Source organism: Paramacrobiotus metropolitanus, unplaced genomic scaffold (assembly GCF_019649055.1).
Source record: "Paramacrobiotus metropolitanus isolate TYO unplaced genomic scaffold, Prichtersi_v1.0 Parri_scaffold0000009, whole genome shotgun sequence".
Classification (NCBI taxonomy): domain Eukaryota; kingdom Metazoa; phylum Tardigrada; class Eutardigrada; order Parachela; family Macrobiotidae; genus Paramacrobiotus; species Paramacrobiotus metropolitanus.
This window is the reverse complement of record NW_026570229.1, coordinates 1,483,239-1,497,877: the sequence shown is the minus strand read 5'-3', so window position 1 is coordinate 1,497,877 and position 14,639 is coordinate 1,483,239. Positions and strand designations below refer to the sequence as shown.

The 14,639-nt window shown below is 43.8% G+C and overlaps 3 protein-coding genes across 3 annotated transcripts; all 3 read left to right on the top strand.

Annotated features, from left to right (window-relative positions):
• The first annotated feature begins 358 nt into the window (after window positions 1–358).
• On the top strand, window positions 359–3,166 carry LOC129583064 (uncharacterized). The gene is made up of 4 exons (XM_055474762.1): window positions 359–598; window positions 873–1,073; window positions 1,578–2,032; window positions 2,583–3,166. The coding sequence occupies exons 2-4, from the start codon at window positions 1,007–1,009 to the stop codon at window positions 2,907–2,909; spliced, it is 849 nt and encodes a 282-aa protein (XP_055330737.1). The 5' UTR covers window positions 359–598; window positions 873–1,006; the 3' UTR covers window positions 2,910–3,166.
• A 1,049-nt stretch (window positions 3,167–4,215) lies between these two features.
• Window positions 4,216–12,395, top strand: LOC129582937 (receptor-type guanylate cyclase gcy-7-like). Its single transcript, XM_055474567.1, has 13 exons — window positions 4,216–4,546; window positions 5,528–5,591; window positions 5,659–5,975; window positions 10,134–10,177; window positions 10,255–10,293; window positions 10,390–10,470; window positions 10,537–10,674; window positions 10,781–10,831; window positions 11,028–11,207; window positions 11,266–11,401; window positions 11,507–11,588; window positions 11,659–11,815; window positions 12,168–12,395. The coding sequence occupies exons 1-13, from the start codon at window positions 4,216–4,218 to the stop codon at window positions 12,393–12,395; spliced, it is 1,848 nt and encodes a 615-aa protein (XP_055330542.1).
• A 121-nt stretch (window positions 12,396–12,516) lies between these two features.
• LOC129582935 (atrial natriuretic peptide receptor 1-like) lies at window positions 12,517–14,236 on the top strand. The gene is made up of 6 exons (XM_055474566.1): window positions 12,517–12,760; window positions 12,842–13,151; window positions 13,223–13,442; window positions 13,709–13,844; window positions 13,919–13,967; window positions 14,038–14,236. The coding sequence occupies exons 1-6, from the start codon at window positions 12,517–12,519 to the stop codon at window positions 14,234–14,236; spliced, it is 1,158 nt and encodes a 385-aa protein (XP_055330541.1).
• The last annotated feature ends 403 nt before the right edge of the window (window positions 14,237–14,639 follow it).

The following is a 14,639-nucleotide window of genomic DNA, read 5'->3' as shown; positions in this document are numbered from 1 at the left end:
GAAACAACAAATGGCCGCTTATTTCGCTTGTCTGCTGATAACAGAAAGACCGGCATTCAGTGCACTACGGGCAAGAGACGTACGAGTACATATACTTGCGCGCAAGCGTAAGTGAAGCGACCGATAACTCCGGTGATGTGGAAAATACAATTTTTCGCTTTATTGCCAGCACAACCATCATGCCATACATTTGTTGAAAATGTAAAAACTGTGGTTGAATAAGTTTACCGGCCGTCAGCCGTTATGGTAAAGGCACCGGGTGATTTCGCTGCAAAGCGGTGAGATCACCTTAAATCACCTGCAGGCGATCATAGAGCTACTTGTCTTGCTTGGCTATATTTGTGTCGGCAGGCATACGGCTAGTAAGATAACAAGACGCTGACTGTAGCGGAATGCGTGCATGCTGCAGTTCTATGAACAATTTTTTTTGTGTCAAATGCCGTAAAATGTGAAGGCTTCGGAAAATTGTGGCTTAAAAAAACTTGATTCAAGCAGTAGTTGTTTTGATGGGAACGCTGTGGAATGCCACTAGTTTTAGTGTGAAAATTATTTGCAAATTGTTGCATGCTTGGATGCTTTTTGGGAATAGCCTGTTATTGTAAGTACCGTGCTTAATTATTTTATTTCTGAGCAGTATTTAAAAGTTTTACGGGCTCAAGAATTAAGCTTACTTGCCGTAAATAAAAAAATTATATGTTGGGATTTTTAAAGTTTTTCTATGCGGAGTTTTAGAACACAAAATTTCTGTGCTATAATAGTTGCGTATCAAATAATTATTCACGTAAGAACTTAAGCAGCGGATTTCTGTAATATTTTCCTTCTCAAAACTGACAACACACGATAGACAAATACATACATACACAATTTTGCAGACTTCTGTCGTTTTCCTTACCAGCAAGCACTTTGAATGTACTTGAGCGCCAAGAAGAGTTCGCATCATATCGGTTTGTGCCGGCGTAGGACAGGTTTTACGTTGCGGATCGGACGTTAGCCCCCGAATAATTTCATGCTACGCTGGCCGATTCTCATTTGGATCGCGTGCTGGTATCAGGCGACATCAGCCATCGATACCGGTAAGCGTCAGCGGTTCAACGCGTAATTCAGCTGCTCGAACGGCGGCCTGTACTGTTCGTTCGAATTATTATGATGTACCGTGAGAAATTATGGCGCCTTACGAAACCATCACGATAAAAATACATTAAACTTCCGGCTTGCATCATTATTAAAAATCATATTAATTTTAACTTGCCTACGGTGCTAAATTGAATTCCCATTGCGTAAACCGATTTTCTTATGGCCTTAATGATCCTGCATGTGAAATCCGTGGCGTTACAGAATACGACAAATTAGGCTCGCCGAGGCACCAGCGATATGATCGACAAGACTATTTCATCAAAAAATTTATTTATTCATATTTAAATTTTTATTACTTGAGTTATTATTAATCTGTTTGTTATTTATATTTTTGCTAACCTTATCTTTTTAAATAAAACTATAGTAAGCTGCTTTATACCGCTTTTAGACAAGATTCTCTGTATTTTCTATTTCCGTTGTACAGTAAAATATTTCAACTTCAGACGGCAGTGACAACAAAAATGCCACCACCGCCACGCCCATCTACCCCTCGGTCCTCTTGCTGGTGATCTCACCCTACCTCTACGATGTCGTGGAGCGGGACGCCGTCCGCAATACCTGGGCCGCTGAGGCCGCCAAATATAACATACGCGTTTTGTTCCCCTTCACCGCCCTTGGGGAGCAGGATGAAGACGTGAAGAAAGCCATCGAAGAAGAGAGCGCCTACCATCAGGACGCTTATATCTTCAACTATCTTCCGGATGAATTCGACACCGATATGACGCTGACGTTGAATACGCTCAACTGGGCGTTGACCAAACAACCATCAGCGCGATATTACGGAAAGGTCACGGCTGATATATGGCTCAATGCGCCCAAGTTAGCGGAAGTTCTCAAGGGACTGAACGATACCACGGATTGGATTATGGGACGGTACGCGGATAACCAGGACGAGGAGGTCAGTAGAAAATTCTCGATTATAAACTATTCTCTTGGTTTATACTCGTAATACAAATATACGGCTACACAAGTTCCCGGTAAAAAAAATTTAAAAATAAATAAAAAAATTATAAAATAATCAGTTTCATAAAAATTGGACAATTTTAAAAAATCTCATTTTCTGCAGAAATATAGAGAAAATCCGCACTATATGCTTAAAAACATTTTGATGCATGTGCAATGGTTAAAAGGGCGTGGCCAAACAAAATTAAATGGCTACACATAGTGCAACAGTGCAGTACTAGTTTTTCCCGTTACTTCTGGCTTTGCATTGGCCTTTCTACCAGTAGTTAATTTCTACCAGAAACCGACGTTAACAAAACGCGCATTCGGGTTTTGGCCGCGTCCTATTGCCAGTTGCACAAGAAAGTATTTCATTTTTTTTATACAGAAGGAATTACGATTCTGGAAAACAGCTTTTCTAAATGTCGATCCTCGAATTGCGCCGTGACAGCTGTAGACTGTAGAGTAAGAATTCCATGGACTATGGCTTAATTCCTGCATTACAGGTGAAAGATTTGTATGGCTCTCTGCACGGGTACGCTGAGATGGGGAAAGGTCAGTTCGCGCTGGGACACTTTTGGCTCATGCCAAAACGGACGCTGAAAAAGGTCATCAAGGCGGCGGGTTCTGTGGTGGGCAATTCGGACATTGGGGATGCGGTGATCACCGGGGATTACCGGCGAGCCATGGGCATCCCGGCGGTGAATCGCACGGACGTGGTGAACATGTGGGATATCAAGGGGGTGGAGATCTGCTACCGCGAAAACTACCTCGCCGTTCACGGGGTCTTCTACAAACAAAAGCATGTCATGCACAATCAAAAATGTGATTAAACTGGGAACATAGTTATCCTTAAATGGCGAAGAATGTATGCTGGCTTTTAATGCAGAAAAGTCAATGTTTACGGTTTTTAACTGAAAAAGACGGATGTATATTGTGAGCATGTTTTAATACTCACCAATTATCGTATCGTGTGTTCTGGCGTCTTACATTAGCGAGGGCATTTAGTCGTAATAGAATAGCGACAAATAGCAACATTGTACAGATGTTCGAGTTGCATGGTTGAGCCAAATAAACATGTACAGATTCAGTCGGTTACCAATGGTTCAAGGATGTCGCCTGACTGGGGTGTACCTCTGAACAGAGCATACAAGAAAGCGCAAATTATACACATCAGTGCGTAGGAGAACATTTAAACTGGCTAAAAGGAAGATCTTAAATGCCGGCTCGTTGCTGTTCTATGAGTGTTTGGCTGTCCTCGAGCTGGGTACATTTCTACTTGATAAAAACGGACAGGAAATGTTCAGGGTACCGTATATCATACGGCAAGGACGCACTTGTTTTGAGTACGTTAAACGCACGCCCTAAGATGCCAAATGACTCTAATCATTTTGAATATTTTTACACTGCGTGAAATTAACGTGATCCCTAATTTAATCAGTATAAGTGTAGCCTATCTTACGTCGACAATACCGCATAAAATGCGTCCTGCTGCCTTTTACCCATGAATATGGTACTCTCATTTTCACATGGTATGTGGAAAAACACCCTGCAGGATGCTTTAAAGGTCACTGTGCGTTAGATAATCAAAGTAAAGGTGATATTCGATTGATGCGCATCTTTATACGCTATGCGTTGTGCGGTGGCAAAATGCTCGTGTCTGTAGAGTTAATTTGCGGTGCGCGTATAATCGCATCATGCAAAGGCGGACGACGGATGCGCCCCGCAAATAACGCTTGCCTTCCTGATGTCAACTATGGTTCTATTCACGCGATGATGGTGAATTCACTCCGTTTTGCGATAATCAGAATGACCTGACCATGACATCGGATAAATGAGCCGGAAATAGAGGCTTTATCTGCTTCTGACAGCTCCGCAGTAGAAAGAACACATCTCCAACGTCATGTTTTTATTACCGACGGCACTCCGCAGGAGATTAATTTTCTGGATTACCTGGATTAACAAGATCTTCGTCGTATTAGCACTTCTTAACGAGGTAAAAAGCGCATGCGTTAAATGAACAATATTCTACGCAATAATGGGGAAAGGTGTGACTGGTGCGTCGATTATCTGAGCGATACATATTTTTCACCAACACGGTACAACAACGAGACCCATGGCAAACTGGATAATATTATAATGGTCCATCTTATCTGCGTGTGCTGCTTCCTGATATCCTATGCTGGTCCGGTCATCGCCATCCTGAACATCAGTTTTGTGTTCATTGGACGCATAGCACCGGCGACGACATACGGAACACTACCGTTTATCGGTCCCGCGATGTCCATTGGCATAGAATATGTCCAGCAGAAATACGCCGGTACCCTGCACTGTACGCTGGATTTTTTGTATGCGCCACTGCGTCCTGGCTACCCACCACCCGAATTAGCCGATACCGCTGTACAATTAGCAGCAGAATGGCACTACACCAAGAGGAAGGAAGGGGACATCACGATTTACATCATTTCCGGTAATGCTTAGTACTGCTTTGCGTCCTGCAGACTGGGCAGAAAGTACAAGCTTGTCCGGTAACTTACTAAGGGTACAGCTAGCGAGAAGTTTGCGCTTAAAACGATGGCCACTTCACTACGAACTGCCTAAGTTTATCGAACTGCCTAAATGCGCTCTCCAGTTAGACTGTCCATTGCTGCACCGACCGTTTTTCTAGCCATCGTCCGCCACGCAGTTACTATTATTCTTATTTAAGCACAAAGTTACTAGTAATGTTATTCTTGTTTAAGCAGTAAATCATTAGGCTGCACCAAGCCACCAGCCAGCCACATGCGTGTTACATGCTTAAGCAGTGCGGCGTTACGGGCCGTATTAAGGAGTTTCGTGTAACACGTAAATTTGTATATTTCGCTGTCAGAAATTACCGGCAAGCTGATACAGCAGTACTCCCCGCCTTCTAATGCGCTACAGCTTGTTTTTTTTTTATTACTGGGCCGTTGAATTTGCCTTGCATGTGCTAAGGATCCCGGTCGCCTTTACGTCTTTAGGTGTAGCCGCGCACGTGACCACTGTTTTCGCGCTTAATGTGGCCTTGTGGTTATAACCGATTACGCAACTGGGGAGAAATAAGACGGGATTAATACTGCTTGCCGAATCAATAGGCGCTGATCGTGCAGAATACGCGGGAATACTCACAAGTCTAGGCGATCTTTATGCACAAAAGTGTCACGTGAGCTGGTTTTAATAATGCGGCAGCTGTGAAGTCGCTCGGCGGTCCCAGAACCGAAAACGGAAATTCAATGGCCGAAGATACTAAAACACCGATTGACTGGGTTGATAGGGTTGACTAATAAGAACTGATTTACTATAAAAAGGCGTTCTTGTCTTACTACTGCCGCACAGTGTTTATGGATTTATTTTTAAGGTTGCGCATCGCGACCCGAAAAGCGGAATCCGACGTGTCTATTCTACATATAGTAAAGTGTGATAATTATTTTAGGCGTGGTGGAAGCCGTAGAAATCCCACATTTTATGAGGCAGTGGAACACCCTATGGATTTCAACGTACTTGTACCATACTCCCTATGATCATCTCAATTGCTAGAATCAGAAGCTAGAGTATATCTTGCAGGCTATCGGTCACCCCGCAGATCACTGACCGCGTGATGAATCCCGCATGGATCGCCGTCAACGATTTCTCCACTACCCAGTGTGCGCGCCTGTACATCGAGATACTAACGAAGTATCGCTGGACCACGGTGTACGTGATTATTGACCCGGGAGATCCCAGCGTCTTCATGTCGATCGCAGCGGTGCTGCTGAAGGAGCTAGGGAAACAGTCGAGTATCCGCTATATTGTGCAGCGGATAAAAACAAAAGGCGGCGGTTCCGGTGTAGCTTACGGGGCCTTTGAGTCGGTATTAAAGGACGTTGCTGTAGTTAGTCGAGGTGCGTGGTTAGCAAGTTAGAAATTCGATTAGAAGTTAGCTAGGCTCCATATGAGATCGGTAACCCCTAAGCCCAAGCGTACGCATTTTTGCGCAGCCAACGTCACTGCCACCTTTAGGACAAAAAACGGATGTACTGCTCTGATTACTTGGTCGAATGGATTAATATTTTAATGAAATAATATTAATTACTTTGAATTAGTGATGCAATGCAGTTGATCCCTGTTGTGCCCTTGGCGAACACTGCGAACGCTGCGAATGTGGGTAAACGAGGTGGGATATACATGTAATTAGTGCAAATATTATACATCTGTTTTGCAGTCGGCTTGACACGTTATGGTAATATGTAATGATGAGCAAACCCAGCACTGTTGGTTACGTACGAACTTGAGCGTTTGGTGGTTGCTCGTGATTAAATTTAGTGATTAATTTATACCGTTCATTTTCTTTTTGGTCGTACAAATCAGCTTTATTACTAATTGTTATTTACCAATAATTCATTCATACGACCACCGCGCGCTATTGTACGTCTACTGATCGTAGTACACAGTCATTCAATGGGGCTTGGGTTACGCTTATTAGAATACAGCTATTTAATTTAATTGTATGTTTTTCTGGTTTTTCTGGTTGCAATATTCTACTTAGAATATTTAAAAAATTAATGCTCATAAACTTTTGTATTTACATTTCGGTATTCCGTTCTTACAGTATTATTTGTTGCAGTACTTGGTAGTTGTAGTACGTACGTTATTATCACTTCGAAAAGTGTCCTCAGCCCACACTACAATCCCAGTATTCGCGCGTATTCGCAGGATTCGCCAAGTTCATGTTAAGGTTACAAGGTATCCAGGATACGATAACATTACAGTACTGTATACAGTACGTACAGCACTGTAAATACAGAACTGTATAAGCTAGGAAAGTACGATGGACTTACAGACCGATATGTAGTACAGCCGATCGCGTTCGAAACCACGGGCACATTGGACCACTCACAAAGAAGTTCTTGAAGGAGCTATCGCGAAAGATCAGCGATTGTACTGGTAATCCTCGGTCAGGAGAGTTCTTGCGCCAGAAAATCAGTATTGAGATACAACGGGGAACGCTGTCTCTGTTCTTGGAACATTTACCGAAATGGTTGACAACGAGGATGTGCTTTTTGCTTTTAAGCTAGCTAAACGGGAGTAATGGTTCTGTTATTGATTATTAATGTACTGTTATGCATACCTTACCCAAATGTAACTGAATAAAAATCATCGTACTGTATACATACACAAAGTAGGTATATAGTAGCCAGCGAGGCTGATCCCGTATGTATCGAAGCAGATACTAAAAGTGAAGAAAAAGTCGCCGCCTACTCGAGGAACCAATCAGATTGGATAAATAGTTATTTAAATCGTAGCTAAAAACTAAAAAAAACGTTGACGTTTCACCAGGATGGCGCCCGTGGCGGTTGCGAGCCGTACGCAAGCTACGCCCAGAAGTAACCCTTACCGTGTAGAAGCAAATCAAATGCAGAACCTATTTAATCGAATGTAGAACCGATTATCTAATTAACGGATTCAGAAAGAAAGTATTTTTGTACAACAGCTGATGTAAGCACCCTTGGCGTGTAGAAACAAATCGAAAGTAGAACCAATTTAATGAAACAGAGAACCGGTTTCGTAATTAATCGATTTAGAAAGAAAATATGTACAACAGCTGATGTAAGCAATTGTGCGAAATATGCGAAATCTGCGTAGATCAAAACTACGATGGAGCACCTTTAGAAGTGACCTTAAAAGTACCCTTGGCAATTGCTGCGAATGCTCCGAATTTTGCGAATATGGGAACTTTAAACCGGGCATGCCGCTGTTTATGTTTTCAAGACAGAAATTTAAAGTACCATTCGCGAATTTTAGGAGTCGTGCGAATTCTGCGAAAATAAAGAAATCAAACAAAGCAAGCCATTGGGTGTGCTTACTTAGACTGACCTTTGTAGTACCCTTGGCGATTGCTGCGAAAGTTGCAAATATGGGAAACTTAAACCCGGGATACCGTTGTGTGCTTACTCAGACACTTTTAAGGTTTCCTATTCGAACACTGCGATTGCTGCGGAAATCTACCTACTCAACCTGGCATGCCGTTAAATATGGGAAAATTAAACCCGACATGACATTGGGTATGCTTACTGTCACAGTCTGGGCACGTAAACGCGTTGAACTTACTCAAAACTGAATTACCAAAAAAGGCAGTACAGTACAGTCTATGTACAATACTTACGTACTGTACATAGACAAAACCAATGGTAAACAGTACACTGAGTACAGTGCCACGGCAAATGCCGAGAATACGCCGAACCAAATCAGATATTTAGACTGACCGCAGTCGAACCCTTGGCAAAATGTTCGAATGCTTCGAGAATGCGAAAATCAGACCCGGCCTGCCTACGGTTAGGCTACATAGACTGACCTTAACATCACCCTTAGCAAACGCTGCGAAATGCTGCAAATATGGGAACATCAGACCCGCCAAGTCTTTGGTAATGCTTAAGTACTTAGTCTGCGCTTTAAATTTCTCTTGGAGAACGCTGCGAATGCTGCGCATATGGGAAAATCAGAACCGGCAAGCCTTTAGTTAAACTTAATTAGGCTGCGCTTTAAAGTGCCCTTGGCGAACGCTGCAAATGCTACGAATATGGGAAAATCAGAACCGCCATGTCTTTGATTAAACTTACTTAAGCTGCCTTTTGAAGTACCCTTGGCGAACGCTGCGAATATGGAAAAATCATAACCGGCATGTCTTTGGATATGCCTACTTTGGTTGACTCTCAAAGCACCCTTGGCGAACGCTGCGAATGCTGCGAATATGGGAAAATCAGGCCTTGCATGTCTTTGGATATGCTTACTTTGGTTGACTTTCAAAGCACCCTTGGCGAACGCTGCGAATGCTGCGAATATAGGAAAACCAGAACCGGTATGTCTTCAGCTGGGCTTACTTTGGTTGACTTTCAAAGCACCCTTGGCGAACGCTGCGAATGCTGCGAATATGGGAAAATCAGGCCTTGCATGTCTTTGGATATGCTTACTTTGGTTGACTTTCAAAGTACCCTTGGCGAACGCTGCGAATTCTGCGAATATGGGAAAATCAGACCTTGAATGTCTTTGGATATGGTTACTTTGGTTGACTTTCAAAGCACCCTTGGCGAACGCTGCGAATGCTGCGAATATGGGAAAACCAGACCTTGCATGTCTTCAGCTAGGCTTACTTTGGTTGACTTTCAAAGCACCCTTGGCGAACGCTGCGAATGCTGCGAATATGGAAAATCAGAACCGATATGTCTTCAGCTAGGCTTACTTTGGTTGACTTTCAAAGTACCCTTGGCGAACGCTGCGAATGCTGCGAATATGGGAAAATCAGAACCGGTATGTCTTCAGCTAGGCTTACTTTGGTTGACTTTCAAAGCACCTTTGGCGAACGCTGCGAGTGCTGCGAATATGGGAAAATCAGACTTCGCATATCTTTGGATATGCTTACTTTGGTTGACTTTCAAAGCACCCTTGGCGAACGCTGCGAATGCTGCGAATATGGGAAAATCAGACCTTGCATGTCTTTGGATATGCTTACTTTGGTTGACTTTCAAAGCACCCTTGGCGAACGCTACGAATGCTGCGAATATGGGAAAATCAAAACCGGCAAATCTACATTTTACAGTCACCTCAGCAGCCACCTTGGAGAACTGTGCGTATGCTGCAAATATGGAAAAATCATACCTGGCATACCTGAAGAGATTTCGACAGCAGCCTTGACGGACTGTGCAAATGCGGCAGAGTCTTGATTAATTTAAGGCCTGACTGTTTAACTCATCTCAACAGTTCAGCTCATCTAAAAAAACTCATCCCATGCAACTGGCAAGCGCCAAAACTGCCGTCATGCCCTGACACTGTTGTTGATGGCTGAGTATAAACTGGAAGACTCATTCACGATACTGCTTGTTAAAACCAGATACAGATAAACCCAGATTAGCTCACAAGAGATGCACTGCAGCTGATGCAAGTTGTGTTTTAAATTGCGTACGTAAATTACCTACGCTACCTATATGGGGTTACTGATCTCATTCTTTACCGTTAGCTATTCGATAAGCAAGTTCTGGTGACAATATATTTTGCTTGTAATGTAGTTGTTATATTCTTCGGCCACGCCTTCTTTCTACGGGAACTTCTGGTAATCCAATTAGAAAACCCGTTTTTACTAACAGTTAGATCTCGGTTTTTCTGGTACAATCAGTTTACCTTTTTCAGATTACAGCAGAGAGAATGGGCATGACCGATGGGGAATACGTAAGCAATAAAGAACCGTTGAATAGTTGAAAGACCAGTTTGCGAGTGTGATTATCCAGTATTTAGCTTAGTGGTTAAATATGTGACACGCATTAGGTGTACATGGCTCTGGAAACCATGCATAATAAACCGGTCCTGGGTGATTTCAACTGGCAGCACAACGACGAAAATGACCAGGTATGACCACCTTAACAAAAGGCATGAGTATTTGCCGTGATCGTGTATGTGCAGGATTGTACGTAGATCGTCTTTCGGGCGTACCAATCGCTGCTGCTCGTCCAGCCAAAATACATCGACGTACCACCCAACCTGCAGCTGGGTACGGAGCTTATTCGCCGCTCCGCACGGGATTATAATCTTACCTACAATATCTCAGATCAGGTTATTGTTCACTAAAAGTTCAAAAGCGTCATATAACATTCACTGGCAGTAACAAAATGCGGTAAAACCATGACATCTTTAAGTAGGTGTTTGTCTGGTTTCACAGAACTTTCCGAACCTTGTTAGCAGCTACTGGGCAGTTGTGGCTACCACGTCGGTAAGAAAATCTCTTAATGCGGCGCTATGAAGAGTTTACGTGTATTCACGTTGTGGAAAAGGCATGATACAGTATAAACGCAACCAGTTTAGCGCTTTTTTGTCTACGGTATATCTACAAAATACGGTCCTGCTGTATCTGCTGTGCTTATGACGTAACCGCCCTGGTTGTAAATAATTATCCGATATTTTCTTAGCTCATCAATGAATCGCTTTCCCGAGCGGATGATATGGATTATCAGGATGGAAAAGCATTAGCGCGGCTCTTCCCCAATCACACCTACACTGATGAATACGGTAGTCTCTACGTAGACAGCACGGGACAACGACGTACGGATCTTGCCGTTACTTACTTTACGTCATCGGGCATTCGTACAGTACGCTGGTACAAAAAATTGTTAACATAATGATTATATTTTAACGGCTCAATTTCAGACGCTGCTAACGAAGGCGGGCGTACAGGACACTCTGAACGAGGTAGCGCATTTAACGGAATGGGCCAGTGCGCGTACAGCATTTCCACCACCAAACGAACCGGTGTGCGGATATTTGAAGAACAAATGTTTGAAGAGTACGCTTGAAATGATTTGTATTATCAAAGTCTATGTATTGCTACGTACTAAATACTTCACAATTTCCTTAATAAAGATTTTGAAAAAAAAGGCTCCTTGTTTAGGTAACGAATCGTTGTGGATCATCGTTTCTACTTGTCTGGGAATAGCGGTCGTTGGTGGAACCTTCGGTGTATTTTATTGGCGGTAAGCGATGGAGATAATTCTGATAGTAAAAAGGACGACTTACTCTGAAACTGAGTTATAAAAAATGCAGGTATAATAAGCAGAAAGAAGCCGAAAGACTATTGCACGATCCGTGGTGGCAGCTGCATCTGGACGATGTAAAAGCAACATCCTACTTTCGCTCCAACGCTTCGTCGCTATTTACGGGCCAACTGCACACTGAGTCTGATTCGGATTCTTTTAAAGCGGTAAAGCTAGCTTTGAAACGGTCCAAAGCATTGTCCTAAATTAATGATGTAAAGCAACTAGTAAGCAGCAAGTAAGCAGTAGCCACTAGTAAGCAGCCAAAGTTGAATCACGAACCATTTCCCTGACAGGAGGCAACGATGCGATTCGTAGCGCTACACGGGAAAGCAGCAGTGTGCTTTCCGTGTACACGCGGAGGAGTCGCGTTACATTTCAACGATATCTCCAAGAATTACAATTTACTCAAGCTATTTAAAAAAGTAAGACGGTTTTACGGTTTTTGCTCGAAAGACGGTTTTACTTTAAGACTGCTACTGTAGAGCAGCGAATAATGACAGAAGATGCCATTTGCAGCTGCGGCGTATCGAACACCAGAATATCGGGCAATTTTATGGACTAAGCATTGGGAGACGCGGTGCTGGCCGGTGTGACGTATTCGTGGTGTTCGCCTGTCCACCACGTGGCAGCCTGCCTCAGGTGTGCTGCAGCGCCATCGGCAAGGATTTCACGTTCACCAGCTCCTTCGTTATGGACTTCCTTGAGGTATTGATCGGCGCCGAGAAGCCTTATTCCTTCATTTAGTAAGAAAAAATGGTTTTCACTTGAAAAGGGATTAAATTTCGTTCATCATTAGCGGCTGCATTATCATGGCCGGTTAAGTACGTTCAACTGCTGGATTGATAAGCATTTTACGCTGAAGCTGATGAACGTCGCCAGCGCTCGGATTTGCAGTCAGCTGGAAACCGTGGAGAACATCACGGACTGCCGTGGTCCGATGTACTGCAGCTGGGAACCCTTCTTCTGGATGGTCCCAGAACTGCACGAAATCGACCAATCAGAGAGCGCCGTCACGCCCATGCAGGCTGTCGATATATTCTCCGCTGGATTGATTCTCTACGACATTCTGACTGCAGGATCGTTATACCGCAAAATGCAGGACATGTTCGGTAAACTGCAAACGTTTGAATTTCGCCGATTTATTTTTATCTCAAAAATAATTTTAGGCACTGCGACCGTTGTAAGTACAGAATACACCCTGCATAATCCGCTGATTGCTGCGGTGGATTTTATGGAGATCGCCGAACTGGCCAGTGTGATTCATAACTGTCTAAGCAAACTTCCCGAGGATCGACCGAGTATCAAGCAGCTGCGCTCACAACTGCGCGAGCTGTCGCCGCTGCTAGCGCCGGAGATGAATCAGTATAAACTTTTCGATAAAGTTTACCAGCGGTTGCGTTTATATTCCAATCAGTTGGAGCTGGACGTGATCCTGCGGACCAAAGCGCTGCGGGACGCACGGCGGCGCTGTGATGAACTGGTCAGCCAGTTCTTGCCAAAGTATATTGCTGCCTTAATTAAAATTATGTCTGCTACCACTACCAGCAATACGCACCTATGTTGTATTATAGGGAAATCGTGGACACTCTGCGGACCGGGCGCTTCGTCGCGCCCGAACTTTTTGACTGTGTGACCATAATATTTTCCCAGCTGGATGGGTTTGCCGGTTTCGCGCGTGGTGCATCTCCAGAACGGTTAATTGCCGTTATGTCTGTAGTGGAGGATTTCATGGACGTGTCATCTACCGTGTGCGACGTGTACAAAGTCGAAGCTGTATCTGATTCTTTTCTGGTAAGCACGAAGGTCAATGTCTCGTCTTAATTAATAATTTTTTTCTGTTCCTTTTTAAACCTTACATATTGTGCATCGGCTTCGGATTTTAGTAATAACCTACATGCTGTTAGCATGAATTATTTATACATGTGGTATATTCATACATCATAAATTACATACATAAGGTCACGGGCGGAAGAAGTAGCGCTGATGGCGCTTTAGAACATTGGATGCCGCAGTATGAGTGATAATTTTTCGAAGAACCCAGTACGGCTGAATTGCAGGTCGCCAGTGGATTACCAAACCGTATCGGCTCGGAACATGTCAGACGAATTGCCGATTTCGCCTTGCGACTGCGGCAGCTGCTGCCGTCGCTCGGTCTACCAGACGAGTTGCGCATTATGCTGGGACTGCATTCAGGTTGCACAGTAACTTTTCATTATAGAGACGTGCCAGTCTGAGTGGCGACCTGACTGACAACCCTAATGCTGTAGGCCCATGTGCCGCCGGAGTCATCGGAATGAAAAGACCTCGTTACTGTTTGTACGTCTCCTTACAGCCGCAACCGTTTTGGAAAGAGTGCCAAGCATTAACCGAACTCAGTGCGTTACAGGTTTGGAGACACGATCAATGTGGCATCGCGAATGTGCAGCCAGGGACTGCCGGGACGGATCCACCTCAGCTGCGCTTCCGCTGCACTTTTGCCAGAATTTGACGAGCATGGTTATGTTGTTGAACTTCGGGGCTTGCAGCAAATCAAAGGCCGTGGTGATATGATCACATATTGGCTGACTGGATCATCATGTGCATAAAGCGCATATACATGTAGTGCGGTTAGAAAGAATTTAGTTTATAGAAAACTTCATTTGAAACCGGCTTTATCCATGCCTAGACAATGTTCTCGTTCAATCAGTATGCCGATTACCCAGGCCGTCCTCCCGTAAAAGAGATCTTGTGATGGCGCTTGATTCCAGTTCTTCAGTATTCTCACTAGCTTTCTTGGTCAAATCGTTAGTCAATGCACAAAATAAGGAAAGAAATACGAAACGTACAACAAAAGAATCTATTTACCCTTCCATCGTGCCCCGCAGTGCCTCACTGAAGCCGCGGTACTCGTATCGATTCGATCCTAAGTTAAAGTTTGCATACGCCGCTGCTAAAAACTGTTTCTTTGCTTAATATACAACGTCAAAATCTGACTGGATTATTATAAGG

Excerpts from the sequence above, each read along its gene's own strand:
- LOC129583064 (XM_055474762.1), top strand. The coding sequence starts at position 1,007 with ATGCTACGCTGGCCGATTCTCATTTGGATCGCGTGCTGGTATCAGGCG. Across the intron at positions 1,074-1,577 it reads GACATCAGCCATCGATACCG|ACGGCAGTGACAACAAAAAT; the intron begins GTAAGCGTCAGC and ends TTTCAACTTCAG. Across the intron at positions 2,033-2,582 it reads CGGATAACCAGGACGAGGAG|GTGAAAGATTTGTATGGCTC; the intron begins GTCAGTAGAAAA and ends CCTGCATTACAG.
- LOC129582937 (XM_055474567.1), top strand. The coding sequence starts at position 4,216 with ATGGTCCATCTTATCTGCGTGTGCTGCTTCCTGATATCCTATGCTGGT. Across the intron at positions 5,592-5,658 it reads AACACCCTATGGATTTCAAC|GCTATCGGTCACCCCGCAGA; the intron begins GTACTTGTACCA and ends TATATCTTGCAG. Across the intron at positions 10,675-10,780 it reads CCTACAATATCTCAGATCAG|AACTTTCCGAACCTTGTTAG; the intron begins GTTATTGTTCAC and ends CTGGTTTCACAG.
- LOC129582935 (XM_055474566.1), top strand. The coding sequence starts at position 12,517 with ATGAACGTCGCCAGCGCTCGGATTTGCAGTCAGCTGGAAACCGTGGAG. Across the intron at positions 13,443-13,708 it reads CTGTATCTGATTCTTTTCTG|GTCGCCAGTGGATTACCAAA; the intron begins GTAAGCACGAAG and ends GCTGAATTGCAG. Across the intron at positions 13,845-13,918 it reads TATGCTGGGACTGCATTCAG|GCCCATGTGCCGCCGGAGTC; the intron begins GTTGCACAGTAA and ends CTAATGCTGTAG.